Source organism: Seriola lalandi, unplaced genomic scaffold (assembly GCF_002814215.2).
Source record: "Seriola lalandi dorsalis isolate HSWRI2012SDOR001 ecotype SW California unplaced genomic scaffold, Sedor1 jcf7180002054502, whole genome shotgun sequence".
In the NCBI taxonomy this organism is placed as follows: domain Eukaryota; kingdom Metazoa; phylum Chordata; class Actinopteri; order Carangiformes; family Carangidae; genus Seriola; species Seriola lalandi.
This window is the reverse complement of record NW_019525055.1, coordinates 142,444-158,120: the sequence shown is the minus strand read 5'-3', so window position 1 is coordinate 158,120 and position 15,677 is coordinate 142,444. Positions and strand designations below refer to the sequence as shown.

The 15,677-nt window shown below is 39.1% G+C and overlaps 1 protein-coding gene across 1 annotated transcript; it reads left to right on the top strand.

The window, feature by feature from the left end:
• Positions 1–1,925: 1,925 nt before the first annotated feature.
• kctd7 (potassium channel tetramerization domain containing 7) lies at positions 1,926–14,549 on the top strand. Its single transcript, XM_023413073.2, has 4 exons — positions 1,926–3,222; positions 5,523–5,692; positions 9,314–9,492; positions 11,454–14,549. The coding sequence occupies exons 1-4, from the start codon at positions 2,917–2,919 to the stop codon at positions 11,828–11,830; spliced, it is 1,032 nt and encodes a 343-aa protein (XP_023268841.1). The 5' UTR covers positions 1,926–2,916; the 3' UTR covers positions 11,831–14,549.
• Positions 14,550–15,677: the final 1,128 nt, after the last annotated feature.

Here is a 15,677-nt window from a genome sequence, read left to right as displayed (position 1 = left end):
AACATGAGCAGTGCCAGCAGTTGGCTGTCAAGAGGGGGACGAGGCATGAAGTTGTGATCATGGGTCTCTTCATCCTCTGTCATGGTGCTGTACCCGGAATCAGAACTGGTGTAATTAGACGAGTCCTCCTCATCATCAATGTCGTCATCGTCCTCGTCAGATGAGACGTTGATTGGGGGATTATCTTCATTAGGGCTAGGGTCTTCATCGAAAGCCCAGACGAATGCGGGGCGGCCATCATCTGCAAGACGTCCAATGATGTTGTCAGCACCTCCTGAGAAGAAAATGTAAAGCAGCTGAAAAACCTGATTTCAAATCCTAGTATTTATCTTATAATTAAATTATTTAAAATTTTAAATTTATATGTTAAATTAACTAAATTAATATCAAATATTGTGCAGTTCTGTTAGTATTATTTTATATAGACTGAGAACAGTTGAGATAAATCAGATTTAATGATAACTACTTTACTGTACTTTACTCTATATATATATATATATATATATATATATATATATATGCCTTTATAACCTCTTTGGATACCCTCTGAGCAGCTTCTGTGTCCTCTCAGGTCTAATAATAGCCCAGTCTTCATGGCATATTTGTTCCAAGTCTACCAGTTTGCTTGGTTGCTGGCCTGTACGGCCTTTTTCAAATCCATCCACAGGTTTTCATTCAGGTCAGGGAAGGCCATGGCCAAAACTCTCACCTTATTCTTTTTAAACCATTCCTGATTTGACTGATTTGTAATTTGGATCATTGTCTCGGTGAAGAATCCACTGTCTCTTCATTTTTTAGCCTTTGGACAGGTGGTGGGAGGCTTTGCTTTAAAATCTGTTGATATTGGCCTGCATTCATTCTTCCTTCCACTTTATGCAGAGCTCCAGTGCCTGATGCAGACAGACACCCCCAAAACATCAACAAGCCTCCACCATGTTTGACTGTGGGAATGGTGTTCCTCTCCTCATAGGCAGAGTTTTTTCCTCGCCACACATACCTGTTCCAGTTATGACACTATAGTTCAACTTTGGTCTCATTACACCACATAATCTTGTTCCAAAACTCATTTGGTTTTTCACATGCTCTTCAGCATCCTTTGAGATTGCTGCCTTGTGTCTATAAGCAATGGCTTCCTGCCTGCTTTCACCTCAAACATTTTAGACTTGTGCAGACTGCACTTGACTGTGGAGATGTAAACTTATATTCAATTTGCCTCTAAGGATTTTGTGAGTCACCTGCTGTTTGTTTCCGATTCTTACATAACATTACATAGCTTGCACTCCATAGTAGAGTCTTAGTGTGTCCAGGTTTCTTCCATTTCCGGATTATGGTCTTCACAGTTTGTGGTGGTATTTCAAAATGCTTTCAAATATCTTTATACCCCTCTCCAGCTTATGAAAGTTTACCAGTTTAATTGTCTTCTCGCAGCTGTTTCCCTCCTCACATTGTTGTTATTGCGCTCAGCAAACTGCATGAACATCTTGGACATTTATACCCACTTGCAAATATAAAATGCAAGCCTAATTGAACACACTTGTTGCCACTAATCAAGCATTGAGTGGTGACAATGTTTTTTAAAGACCAGACACCTGATTTTGAATATTAAAATTAATTACTTTGAAGATTCATCAAAAGAGATGTAGACTTTTGAGCTTGGTATTTAAGGTACATTTGGACATGGACTTAGCTATTTTAACAATGAGTCCATACCATAAAAAGGTATTTAGTGGGAAACATATTTAGATAATTATGGAATGGTATTTTGAAGCTTAACTGTACTATATAGATAGATTTTTTGATATTTCACCCAGGGTCTAAGGGGGATGCAAACTTTTGCACTCAACTGTATAGGTTTTTTTTTTTTTTTTTTTTTTTTTTGCAGCAGCATTGTATCATTTTATTTTTATTTTGGCGCACGTGTGTTAATCAGTGGGAGGATAAAGATAGGCTGCAGTCCGATGTGCAATGGTGACGCATGAATCCAATTTTACTTTTATATTGAACATTGTGGTCATTGAGGAGGAATTTAACTACATGGGAGCTAATGACGCTTAGGAACAACATACAGCTTGTGGTGCATATCCATCTGTAATTCCGAGGGTCACGTTTGTTGCCACTTTTAAACATATAGATGTAATGAGACCATTTTTCCACCTCTCCAAAAAATATCCGTCACTCAGAATTTGATTGAATAATAAAAACAAGAGTTCCAGTAGCTCCTTCCTATTACTGTTAATCGCAGTGTCAAAGTTGTTTTTAGTTATCTGTCTCCTTCACTGCTGATGACTTCACGTTGTGTATCAGTCCAGGCATTAAAATCACCACAGATTATTATATTTCCCTGCCCTTGGTAATGGCATATCTCTGACTCAAGGCAAGGACATATGTCATCAGAAACCCTCACATCCTAACCCTAGGACACTGATAGAGTAACTTGAAAAGCTCATAGATATATAAGCTACCCCTCTTAGTAGGGATAGGATGTCGGATTTCTTTTTATTGTGAGCCAAATAATATTTGTAATAAGTTGTGTAAATTTAACTTGTTCCATATGGCGACTCCTGAGTCCCTTTGATTAACAACAGTAGATAATTTCTGGGAAGGGGCATCATGGGACTGGACGTCATGACGGTGTGCGGACACGTCACATCACGTATAACCGAAGACAGCACGGGCCCAGTCCGGACTGCTAACACTTTGGATTAAATATTGTACCACATTTACCACCTGTCATTTTTCGCGTTTTATTTTTGTGGGCGGAATTTCCCTGCTTCCGCTGCTGGGTTAAAGGCTGGGTGTGTCCCTGCAGCTGCTCGAGCCCCACCCTCTCAGTTGTTGTTGTAGTTATTAACAGTCGCGCACTGTGGCTCGTGCTATCATTCTGTGGTTTGTGCCGAGAGCTGCCTCGTCGCGCGCATGCAGCAGAATGGCTCGAGCGGGTCTAACGGTTCTGATGGCTGCAGCAGGGAGCGTCAGTCTCTGTCCTTCAGCCCACTGCCCGCCGCTACTACACGGGTAAGACGTTTCATTCAGGAGAGACGGACGCTGCCCCTACCCAGAGTGATGGTGGTATTCTCGGCCGCAGGGGACACCGAGAAACCGAGCGATGCCATGTCCAGCTCGGACTCTGCGGAGGACGATTTCCGAAAGCCGGCCTCCCCCTCGCCGAACCTCACCCTCAGCAAGCCGCTCCGCTCCCCGCTGCACACACAGGAGCAGGAGGTAGGCCGCTTCACAGCGCTGTTGTACGTGGAAAATCACATCAAACCAGCTCACACACCACACACTCAAGCTAACTAGCTGAAAACTACACTCAGATAATGTTAAGCTGCAGATATAATGGGCGGCAGCTGTTAATTATCCAGATTCACTACTGAATAAATAACAGCTGTCATCCATAACAGCAGAAAAGTCCTAAAAATAGGGAGTACAAATACACAGGAAGTTTGAGTGACTGTTGACTGAGTTTGATTTCCATGTAGCTGAAATGATTATGACCATGTAATAATATTATATTGGCCTAGGCACTAGTCCAATATAATATTATTATATTACACTGAGTCAGCTGCATATTGATATTAATACAGTCTTAGATAGATAGATAAGGGATGAATGGAGAAACATGATGACAATGCCCCCATTCATAGGGTACATGGATCACTGAATGGTTTGAGTATGAAAATGATGTGGATCATATGCTAAGGCCTTCACAGTCAGATGTCGACCCAACTGAACAGCTATCAGAGATAGACTGACATGTTAGACAGCACTCTCCACCACCATAATCAAAACACCAAATGAGGAAATATCTTTTGGAAGAATGATGTTCACCCTCCAGTAAAGTTCAGGGTCTTGTAGAATCTAAGGGCACATGGTGGCATAACACCTTACTAAGAAACTTTATGTTGTTGTTGTTTTCCTTTTTATTTGTCACACATCTGTAGATTAGAGCTGCAACTAACAATAATTTTCATTATCTATTAATCCGCCAATTATTCGATTAACCGTGTAGTCCATGAAACAGCAAAAACTTTTGCTGAGTTGAAGGTGATGTCTTCACAAGTCTTCAGTTTACAGTGATATATGATGAAGAGCAGCAGAAACTCTTCCCTTTTGAGAGGCTAGATGAAGCAAATATTTGACATTTTGGTTAAACAAATGACTTACTGACGGATATTCAGTTAGTAAAATAGTTGCTGATTCATTCTCTGTCCATTGACTAATTGATTCATCAATTAATTGACTAAATTGTTGCAGCTCTGATCAAAAAAGATGTTTTCTTTAGAGGTGGGGAGGTAGGTAGGTAGACACTAATATATCATACATTACTCTAAGTCAGGTGGATATTTTTGAATATAAATATAATACATGAATAATTTACTCAATGCATTGTATATACATATGGTAACAGTATGTAAAGATAGTACTTCAAAGATTATCACAAGTGAATCTGAAATCCGTCAATTTTTGTTGTGTTTGGTTAAGTCGGCTGGGCCCTGTCACGATTGGCTGGCAGTTGTCACCTGACTTGTGTTAATGAGCGAGCATGTGATGTGTCAATCTCGGACCATCCTGCCCGCTGAAGGGTCTAAACATGGCTACAGAAGAATAATCCTCTTATAGTCCTCTGTGGTCCGACTATAAAGTCACAGCTGATCAGACACTTGGAGTGACACATTCCTCCTCACACAGGCTATTCACAGCTCTAGGTATTAAATGAGCATTTTTAGTCAATCCATTCAACAACAACACATTTATATAATAAATCACCATCCTGCTCTTCTGATGATGCGTCCACAGTGTGCATGTACAGGGGGAGGAGGGGATTATATAATTTAACTCCTATAACATAATATAATATAAGAGTTATTGGTAGTACTGCTACTGCACATCACCGGTGCTGTTTGTCTATATTAATCTTACCTGATAATGATCTGAGGACTGAAACGTCATTAATACAGTAAGCACAAGTGTTGGACAGGGTGCACTTTGAGATGCATGCGCATTTGTTGCAACGTTATCTAAAATTACATTGTCATAATACAGTACATTTTGAAATACGTAACGAATCAGCTGACTCACCATTACAGATTAGCTGTTAACACTACAAAAAGTTCATGCATTATCAGGAGAGATTTCCCAGACACTCATCAAAATAATTTAATTTACTTAACAAATATTGCTGTGATCTGGTCTGGACATCCTCCTCTAGACAGAGTTCATAAATCAAGTCTGCATTAAAGCCACCCTGAGCCATCCTGAACCACTAATTAACAATAAACAGAAAATCTCTATATTTCTTTAAACATGTTCAGTGGTTAAAAACAACTGTAAGTATTTCTTTGTAGTAAAATAGGCATTTGAATAACACCTATCTCTATCTCTAAGTTTTCAATTTTTTCATCCATTCAACAGTTGTTTTTTATGGTGTGTAACATGAATATAGTATTGTATGGTCACTAGCATGGCTGTAGGCTTTGTGTCATGTTATTTACCAGTTTTATTTCCATTCTCATCTAAAGTTTCCAGAGGTCATCTCTCTGAATGTTGGGGGCATGTACTTCACCACTCGCCTGTCCACGCTGCGGCGATATGAGGACACCATGTTGGCTGCCATGTTCAGCGGGCGTCACTACATCCCACGTGATGCTGAGGGACGTTACTTCATCGATCGGGATGGAGCATACTTTGGGTGAGCTTGGCGAAATATCAAATATCAGGATCAGAAATACTTGGGAGAGGAGGGTTATGTGAGAGAGTAGAAAGTGTGTAAAGATAGCAGAGGACAAAGCTTTAGTTTGTGAAAAAATGTTCACACTCTGAAAGCGGCTTTGAAGCTGCTGAAGGAAACTTCAGTATGCTATGTAAACAACTGGCATCTCTGGCTTTTGTTGGTACTGTAAACTGATTTATATATTTAGTACTGTGCTGCTGGTTTTTCTTAGCTGTTTCTTATCAGCTGATATACAGTATGTCTACACCGATATGTTTGTGCTCAGATAAAATTTAAAATTAAATTGGTTTATGTATATGTGTAGCTGCCAATATGAGCTGTGTCTCACAATCACACTTTAGGAGCTCTATTGTTTATGTGTCTATTTAAAATACAGTAAAAATAAAGTACAATAGAATAAAATGGGAGAGAGGCTAGATTCCCTGACGATAAAAGCCCACAGTACGAGTGCAAAGTGTGTCAAGGATTATAATCTGGGACTTTACTCTCACCTGGGTCTTCCCTATAATTTTACCAGCTATATTTACTATTCTCTACAATTTATTCCTTACATTCAAATTTCTATACCACATTACTATATTAAAAATGAATACTTTCCACCAATCTTACATACCATTTCCAGAGTTTGTTTACCAACGCACAAAAGGCCAACCAAAGCCATATCATATCATATTTTAAATTCATTCATTCTAATACAAGGAACACAACAAAGACCTTTAGTTACATGACAGTGTGGTTCTGCATTGTGAATGGGTGGAGAGGGGAGGACAGTTGAGCAAAGTTGGCGGAAACTGACTGAAAAAGTGCAAAATGAGGAGTTGTGTGGGTTGTCCCTGATGTGATCAACCTCATCACACTTAATGTGATCTGTAAAATTTCGTTCACCACTGAGATCCATCGTTCTCCAGACAAAGCAAATCATCATTACTCATTACTGACAGGATGTTTTTTTTTTGTGTGCAAAACAACAAACAAAAAACAAAATCAAACTCAAAATCAATTTACGACACAAACCGATTAACTTGAAACAGCACAGTGATAAAAACAGTAATATACAAAATCATATTAAGTTATAAATTAACTAAAATCGTCAAGAAAGGCATACAAATTACATATAGAACAGGGCCCTGTGTGTACAGTCGGTTATAGGGAGCAACCCAAACTGACAAAATAACAAACCCCTTCACTTTAATAGCCACAAAACATGAGTTGGTAGAATTTGTCTTTGTTACAGCATGGATAAAAAAACACTTATTAGGATTATGAGGCAGAGTTAGGAGTTTTTATTGGTGGACAAGGACCTGTAGGTCAGGTTTGAACAGTTAGGAGATCATCAAAGTGATCCTGAGGGCATGAAGGTCTGCTTCAAATTTCCAATTTTGGCCGAGACACAAATATCTCATCCACAAATGTCAACCTCATGGTGGCGCTAGATGAAAAGTGAAGGGGTTTACCAAAGTCAGTGGGATTCATCCCCTGGAGGCCATAATGTCTTTACTGAACTTCATAAGTTATTTCAGTCTAGACCAAAGTGGATCAGCACCAGCGTCCCTGGTGCCACGCTGCTAGCATGACTAAAAAGGAAAAGCAAATTGCTTTAAATATGAATGTGATAACAAGCAGAGTCAAGATGTATGACTTATGTAAGAAGTGGGTTAGGGTAATCTCAGTTCTGTTCGAATGCCCCAGTGTGTGTCTGTGTGAGGAGGTGTGCATTAAAGATTTAAACACAAGGAGCCAACGGAACGAGAGATGGAAGACGTGTAACTATATAAAGTAATAAAAAACCTTGAGAGGATGCTGGCCCACTGCAGGAGTAGAGACACTCAGAAAGGCCCTTTTCATTTGAGATATTAATGCTGGTGTTTTCGGGGGCCTATGGCCTTGCTGGAAAATGAATCTTCTTTCACGCTGCTGTTGTGTTGTGCACTGCAGCAACTTCTACTCCAAGACTTCTCTGTATTTTTCTGCATTCATTTTATCCTCTGTGTTCACAAGCCTTCCAGGTTTTACTGCAGAGAAGCAGAATCAAATTCGACTTTGTTGGCTGAGTATGTTGATACACACAAGGATTTTGAGTCAAGATGTCAATATACGTGAACAGTTGTACATGATGAATCAATTATAGACTTGCAGCTAAATAAATTTAAACAGACATAAATATATAGCTAGTGTGCAAGTAGGTATGAAAATGTGTAATTTATGTCATAACTTTGTACAGTAATTCACCTGGCTGGAAGTGAAGGTAATAAAATAATAATTTTCCTCCACTGCAGAGGTGTTAGTTGGAAAAATGTAAACGATGTCAGAAATATAAAAGAGGATGATAACAGAAATTTTAACAGAAAAAAGATGTGACATCCCACAAAGGCTGCACACACTGTAATCTGGACATCTAAATTTATCGCAAGGCCAGATACGTCACTTGGATCGCCAAATAGTGTGGAACAAAAGAAAACCTGAATTGTCTTAGTGAGTCACCTCAGCTGGGAATGTCAGAGGAAAAACTGCAGGTGGAAGTTAGTTTGAAAATCACCACCTTGGTACAGTTTTTATTTTATATAGTCTGCATCAAGGGGAAAGTTAGTTTAAAGTTAGATATTGACCAGATGGATGTCAGCAAAATTACTCTCATTCTCAATCGTTCTAAGGCCGTCTTATGTTTGACAATGCAAAGAAGGCAGGAATGAATGTTTCTGTCTAATAATGTATTAATTCACAGGTGTGGGCAATATGGATAAGATATTTGGCAGTATCGATACAAGAAGTGACAGTGAAACAGCTTAAAAACTTGAATGGATATTTGTTTAGGGATATGGTAGACAGGGATGCCTCTTTTTGCTTAATCCAGCATATTATATATCGGACAAATGAAGACTTAACTACATTGATTCAAAAAAAGTATGAAAATCCAATATTGCCATAAGGCAGTCTTGCCTATTGAGTGCTTTGATGAACAATACAGCCGGCTTAAAATTGTGACTCAAATTTTCAGAGTGGATGTTACAGAATTAAAGAACTCTCTGTCTGTCACTTCTGACAGTATTATACACAGGAAAATCTCTGATCTGAATTTTTCCAGTTACTAGAAATTAATAGACACCTGACAGTAGGGTTAGACCAATGTAAAAACCACTACTAGGTGTTGCACTAACGTAATATTATGTTTACCATGTTGTCTTATTGTTTATTACTAATGAAATACAGGTTGGATTTAGCGCCATGATGCCGTTAGCACAGGGTGTTAATGTAGGCTACGTTTCAAATTCACCTGGTTCATATAAAATCAAACCAGTTTAAGATCCTACACAGCACCGGACCAGCAAAACCGGATAATTGAGTAAGTTGTAAATTGTGCATTAAAAATGAGTTTCCTGTTTGAGTTTAAAGCCTCATTTTCTATTAATCAGTGTGGAACAACTAATCACACACTGCACTGTCATCATCTGTTTTTATCACTTCAGTTTAAAATAGAGCCAGCCCTCCTACTTCAAGGCAGATTTGTTTAGAGTCAGATTCATGAAGCAGGATTATTGTTTTCTTTGGACATGTTCTAGCCATACTGTTTTCCATCTGAAGGGACATCCTGAACTTCCTCAGAGAAGGTGAGCTTCCCCACAGGGACCGAGTGAGAGCGGTGCACAGAGAGGCTCAGTACTACGCCATTGGTCCGCTGCTGGACAGCCTGGAGGAAATTCAGCCGCTCACGGGAGAGAAAGTTCGACAAGCTTTCCTCGATCTGCTGCCGTACTACAAAGGTAACTGAAAAGAGCGCGGCTGTTATTGTCCATTAACTAAGGGAAATGTTACAAAATCTAAATGTGACATCAGCATCAAAGCTTCATCCGTTTACACAACTATGCACTATTGCAGTGGTTTTAAAGTCTGTGGACTGGGAATTCATTGAGTGACTTTGTGTTTTATAACTTGAGCCCCATTATTTTTTACCCTGTATTTGTTCATAATTTTAGCAAATTGACTCCATTAGATTAAAGTAAAATTAGCAATTAGTTTCTGTTTGCACTGTACACTTCGATGTAGAAGCAACTATCAAGAAAGAAAACTTCTGATGATTGTGTAGTTATCAGGAGCATATTTTTAAGAGCATATATGGATGTTTATTCACAGTGGACATCAGAGACAATAATGTCCTCAGAGGATGTAATTCACTGAATGTGCTTCATGTCAGTGTGTTCAGATTGGACTGAGTTATGACTCAGACAGAGTACAGGCTCAGGATTTAAAGCACTTAATTGTCTCCACAAGCTGTGAGTCGTAGCCACTGCTGCTGCTTCAACTGGCGTCTGTGTTGATAAGTGGGCCAAACTACAGTAACTAACTCCCTGTTGTTTTTTAGAGCGCCTGCATGTACCTCACCTCACACAGTATCTTTGCCTTGCCTCACACGCCCGCTGTGTGCCTCACAGCTTAAAAATCTTTGCATTACTGCAACAGCCACACTGCAAACCAGCACACTACATTTAAATTATAGGCGTACTGATTGCAAAGGCATTACTTTACCGGGATTACCGCTGACTACAGCGTTCAACATCTCTGCTGCCATTTTTCTAAGCTTCACAGTGCTGTGGGTGTAACAGTACATATCCAAGGATTTTGGTTTGGTGCATGATGATTCAGTACACCTTCTTTACAGGCTTATTAGCCTCATATAGTCCAATTTTAGTCCACATCTTCACATATGGGGAACATGACACAATTAAATTTTGTGAGCTCCAGGTGGAAGGCTTGGGCAGTGTTTTAGCTGTTGTTAGCTAAACCGTGCTATTCAAGTTAGTCCAGCTCACACATTTACATGGAAACACGAGCAGCAGGAGCCACTGATATTTTTTACAGTTTCCTTGTTAACTGTAGAGTGAACAAAGTACACCGGATACATTGCTCAGGATTTGGAGCCATGCACGTTGCCACTGTTTACTATACCTACAGTGAACAAATAGCTGTGAAAAAACAGTGTTGACAGGTTCAATAGTATTTTATCAAATCTTATTCCTCTTTCAGCAAAGACAAAAATAGCTCAGACTCAAAATGAAATTGAGATCTTGTTTGCCGAGAAGGCAGAAACAGGTTTGACTGGCAGCTTAATGATTGTTTAAAACTTGTTTCATCTCCCAGTTAAAGTTTTACCTCTGACACTGATGAGATGCAGAGATGATGATGGAGAAAAAACCAACAGATAGATTGTGCCCCGTCCATCCACATTGCTGTGAGCTTTGTAAAATACCATGGCAGCAAAATGTGTTAAGTTTGGCAACTGCACATGAGCTGGTGGTGCTCTGTGAGGTGTGCTGTTTTGTTCCTTTACGTTATCTGCAAGCAAAGAGCTGGGTTGGGTGCCGATTGGTTTTACACATTTGTGCATTTTTATTTCAAATTAGAAGGAATACAACTTGATTAGGTTGTTATTTAGTATTTACTTCATCATGATTTGATGTAAGGACAGTGGATATCATTCAATTGCTTTTCTATACCTCCTCCGGGGGAGGAACCGGATGCAGATATCCATGTGATTTGTCTAACACAGACTTCTGAAGAAGACTGCACTTGCCCTTCATTACTTACTTTGTAAACATGTGAAGACGGGAGTATGAACATGAGGAATGATTACAGCACCCATAAACCTGACAAGACAAACTTGAAAAATTGTGAACCTAATCCTCGAATATGTTTACATTAATAAATGTAACTGTTTTCATTTCAGACAATCTGGAGCGCATCGTGGAGATTGCCAAACTGAGGGCCATGCAGAAAAAGGCAAGATTTGCGAAGCTGAAGATCTGTGTCTACAAGGAGGAGATGCCAATCACGCCATATGAGCGTCCTCTTTTTAACTCTCTGCGCTTTGAGCGCTCCGACAGCGAGGCCAAGCTCTTTGAGCATCACTGCGAAGTGGACGTTTCCTTTGGACCTTGGGAGGCAGTGGCAGATGTTTATGACCTGCTGCACTGCATCGTCAGTGACCTGGCAGAGCGCGGCATCACTGCCGAGCAGCAGTGCATTGGTGTCTGTGACAAACACCTCATCAACCATTACTACTGCAAGAGACCCATCTATGAGTTTAAGATCACGTGGTGGTGAAAGCTGGAGGGAGACGGTCGAGGCTGATCGGACCAAAAAGCAAACGGATGGATGGTTCATTTTTTATATAATTCAGCTGGTATTGGTTTTTGTATTGAAGTTGCCAATAATTTGTGCTGACGTCTTAAAATGTGACCCTTTAAATCATGCTCCAATATACAAATATTCTGTGTTTCCCCAAAATATTCTTCTTTTCTGTCTATGACACAAACAAATTACACTCAGTTGGTAGTTTATTAGGCACACCTATCTAAAACTAATGCAGTTCTGCAATAAATGTTGCAACTATTCTAGAGAGGTGTTGAGTTAACTGTATGATCATTTTATAGTTTGTAGGTTGTGGTGCTGCTGAACTTTATTGCAGTTCGCAGTGTTTTATGTTGTTTAGCCTACCCTCATTGATATAAATGTGGTGGACAAAGTAATAGAAACACCTGCCAGTATAATGCAACTATGCCTCTAAAATGATCATTCATTTGAATCAACACCCCTTCAACTAAAACTGAACAGTTGTAGCAAGGTGTACCTAATAAACTGAGTGTAAATACCAACTCTTTCCGGGTAATTCCAGGCCAATGAAAAATCCGACTAATGCTCTAAAGTGGTTTAACTTCTCCTCAGTGATGTACAGTGATGTACTCTGGGACCCTGCACAGTTTGTGATCAGATGGGTTTTGGCAGCGCTCAGGGCCCAGTCACTGCAGTTACATGTACATGCAAGTTGAAGAACAAAACACAATGTGAAAAAAACACAGCTACAGTGTGTGTGTGTGTGTGTGGCATGAATGAAAGGTGAGCCATTATGCAGCTTCTGTAGACAGTTGTGTTCATTGAAATGGAAATTTATCTGTCAAAAAACATGTAGACATCCTGTTGTGCATCTGACGGAACAGATTTAATTTGCTTTCATTTTAATCAATACAGCCATCTATACTGGCCACCTAAAGGGATATTGGTAAATGTTTAAATGTAGTTTAACAGTAGCACAAGTAGAGCGGAGCCACTAATAATGTTTTTCTGTTAGCACGTGTTGATCTACTTAAGCCATGCTGTGCCAAGCTAAGTGGTCCTGCTCGGTACCAGGACCAGCTCTCAGTGCTGCTCTGTGGTTTGGAGTTTATTTTTAGCTGTTTGTATTTTCAGATATCAAGCTAATTTTACCGTTTATCGCTTTCAGTCGTATGAGAGCTGTGTTAAGTCACTGCTGATGAACCGAACCTTTCTTGCTTTTTTATAAAGTAGTGTCTATCTAATGTTAGGCTAACACTGATAATACCAGTCTAAGCATAGCTGCACTGGTGTATATTTTTGCATTCAACTTTTCATTTGTAATATATTACATTTTTTAAAAGTTACATAGTTCTGCTTTAAGGCGCGTAACCATGACCCAAAGTGTCTTTTGAGGCTTTAAATCTGTTTTCTTCCAACTTCTGTGTGTAACTAGTGACTGTGGATAGGACTGCGAGGTCTGCCAAGACCGATCTGAACGCCTAGCAGCACTGTGGCTGAACGCAACCAGTGTAGACACTGATGAAGAATTGAAGCTGATGTTGACACACCACTCTCGCTATGCAGCCAATGTAGACAAAGTGTTAGACTAAAAATCTGAATGTGCAAAAATGTGCAAAAAATCAAAAGCCTGAGATGATTGTCACGTCAGAAGTGGGTGTCTTATCTCATTTGAAAGCCAGTTCTGCTCATTATCCAGTGATATCCTAAATGCTTTTTTAGTATTATTGTTATTGTTGTCATTATCATTGCTTTAATATTGTTATTATTATTTCCTACATTATTCATAACTGATTTATCCCTCTAACTATACCTTTGTCCTGATCTGGATTGATATGTGATTGGGTTCAGGACTTTCACTACATTTCCAGTTCTAACATTCAAAGAACCTCATAGTAAATAATGAATATTGTAAGTAAGGAAACTGAAGTCAAACTTGTATTTTTTTAGGGCTAAGTTTTGTGTCTGGATACAGAATAACTGTGAACCTGTTCTGTTTGGATAAAGAGTATATTTTAATTATGCAACCTTCTGAGGACTGTTTTAAAGATTTAAAGAAGAGAGGTTGGATGGTATCAGTTTTGTCATACTGTCAAACAGTTGTCACATTTTACATGGTTATGTAGTATCAGTATGAAGGAAGCTGAATTTGTTGCACACTAATGTAAATTTGCAGATGTCGTCGTGGCAGAGAATCTTAAATCTAACAAGTTAAGTACTTATTTAATGTCAACCATCACTCCGCTGTCGCAACATTACAACATGAAATTCATTGAAGCTGCGATATAGAGTGTCAACGTTAAGTTAAATGGCTGTTTCCTACTGTACTTGATGATAAAGTCTGAGCACCTTGTGATTGTAACTAAGATATATATTTTTTTTACCTCAAATTGCTCCATAGTTATCTACGATAGAAAGTAACAGCATCGACAGCATCAGTTTATTTATCTTCACTAAGAAAGCCAACATGCTTATGTTGTTGATGTACTTTGATAGATAATGCAGGAGAGACGTATTCTTCCTTTGGAGCACTACCAATCTTGATTTATGTTTTTCAATGTTTTGAATGTTTTTTATATTGTTATTTATCTCTTTCTGTTAGCTTCTAGGAAGCTATAGATCCACAGTCCTCTTTGGGTTTAGTTTGTAGTGAAAAAGCAATGTGTGATTTTTATTATTTATGGTAATATTAAAAATAACTTAAATGCTACATGTGTCCCTCTTCATTATGGTAATTGGCTCTTTGGTCTGTGGAGACCCTGACCAAATCACTTCCTTTTCCACCTCCTCCCAAAACACACTGATAAGATTACTGATGTTTTTACAACCCAGCACACCTGCTGTACATTGGCACCATACAGTCAAACTAAATTTTAACAAAGAACTGTCATGTTTAGCTTTTCTTGCTTTTTTCTTCTAAATGATTTTGCTGCATTGATTCTGATCTTTTTTTCTTATAAAGGTGGAGAGCAGTTGTGATGAGTCCCAATTATTTAACCTCTGTTGGTCAAAAGACCTGCTGAAGCTCCTTTGATGAGAGGCCCAAATATCTTCAACTCCAACCACCATCCAGAGGAAGGTTTCATTTTTACCTGAAATTGTGTTCTCTGTGTTGAGTCCACACAGCTACATTGTGTACAGTACCTCTTTGTACATTTTCTCCTCTGCAGCTTCCTGACAGGGTGGGCGGCTCAATCTCCAGAGTCTTGATACTACCTATACCATGTCCTGTTTTGAGCATTGATACCAAAAACACATGGATGCGTCACATGTTAGCTTACATCCTGGCCACATGGACACTCTTATTATTGCTGAAATATTTGCATCTCTGCTGCTGGTGTGTGCATGTGTGCAGTGATCACCTCTTTGGTGCAGTGACCTCAAATATAACGTTAATGTTATGCTCTCATATCATATCATTCACCATCTTAGTTTAGCATGTTAGCATGCTTACATTTGCTAATGAGAGAGTATTGCAGGTGTTTAGGCCTAAACAAGTGCAGTTAGAAGCAGGAGGCATGTGCTGAAAGCAACACACGCAGCTAAGAGGATAATTCCCCGGCATCAGCACCATGGAGAGCTCCATGTAATTAGACACTGTATTTGAACCTATAACAAAACATCATAGAAGTGTAAAGACACATTAAGAGAATATACATGTACACGTAGCTCAAATTTAAACTCAAGTACTTGAGTATACTTATAGTTACATTCTACTAGTGTTTTTAAATACTATGTTTTAGGAATGATTTAATCAAAACTATGTCTGGTTGTTGTTTATTCAGTCATGAATTTTTAAAGTAAGAGAGAGATACCGAAGATTTTTAATGGCTTTAAG

Bases quoted from the DNA above. Each gene is read 5' to 3' on its own strand.
- kctd7 (XM_023413073.2), top strand. From the start codon at position 2,917: ATGCAGCAGAATGGCTCGAGCGGGTCTAACGGTTCTGATGGCTGCAGC. The intron at 3,223-5,522 runs GTAGGCCGCTTC...TCTCATCTAAAG, and splicing joins TGCACACACAGGAGCAGGAG to TTTCCAGAGGTCATCTCTCT. The intron at 9,493-11,453 runs GTAACTGAAAAG...TTTTCATTTCAG, and splicing joins TCTGCTGCCGTACTACAAAG to ACAATCTGGAGCGCATCGTG.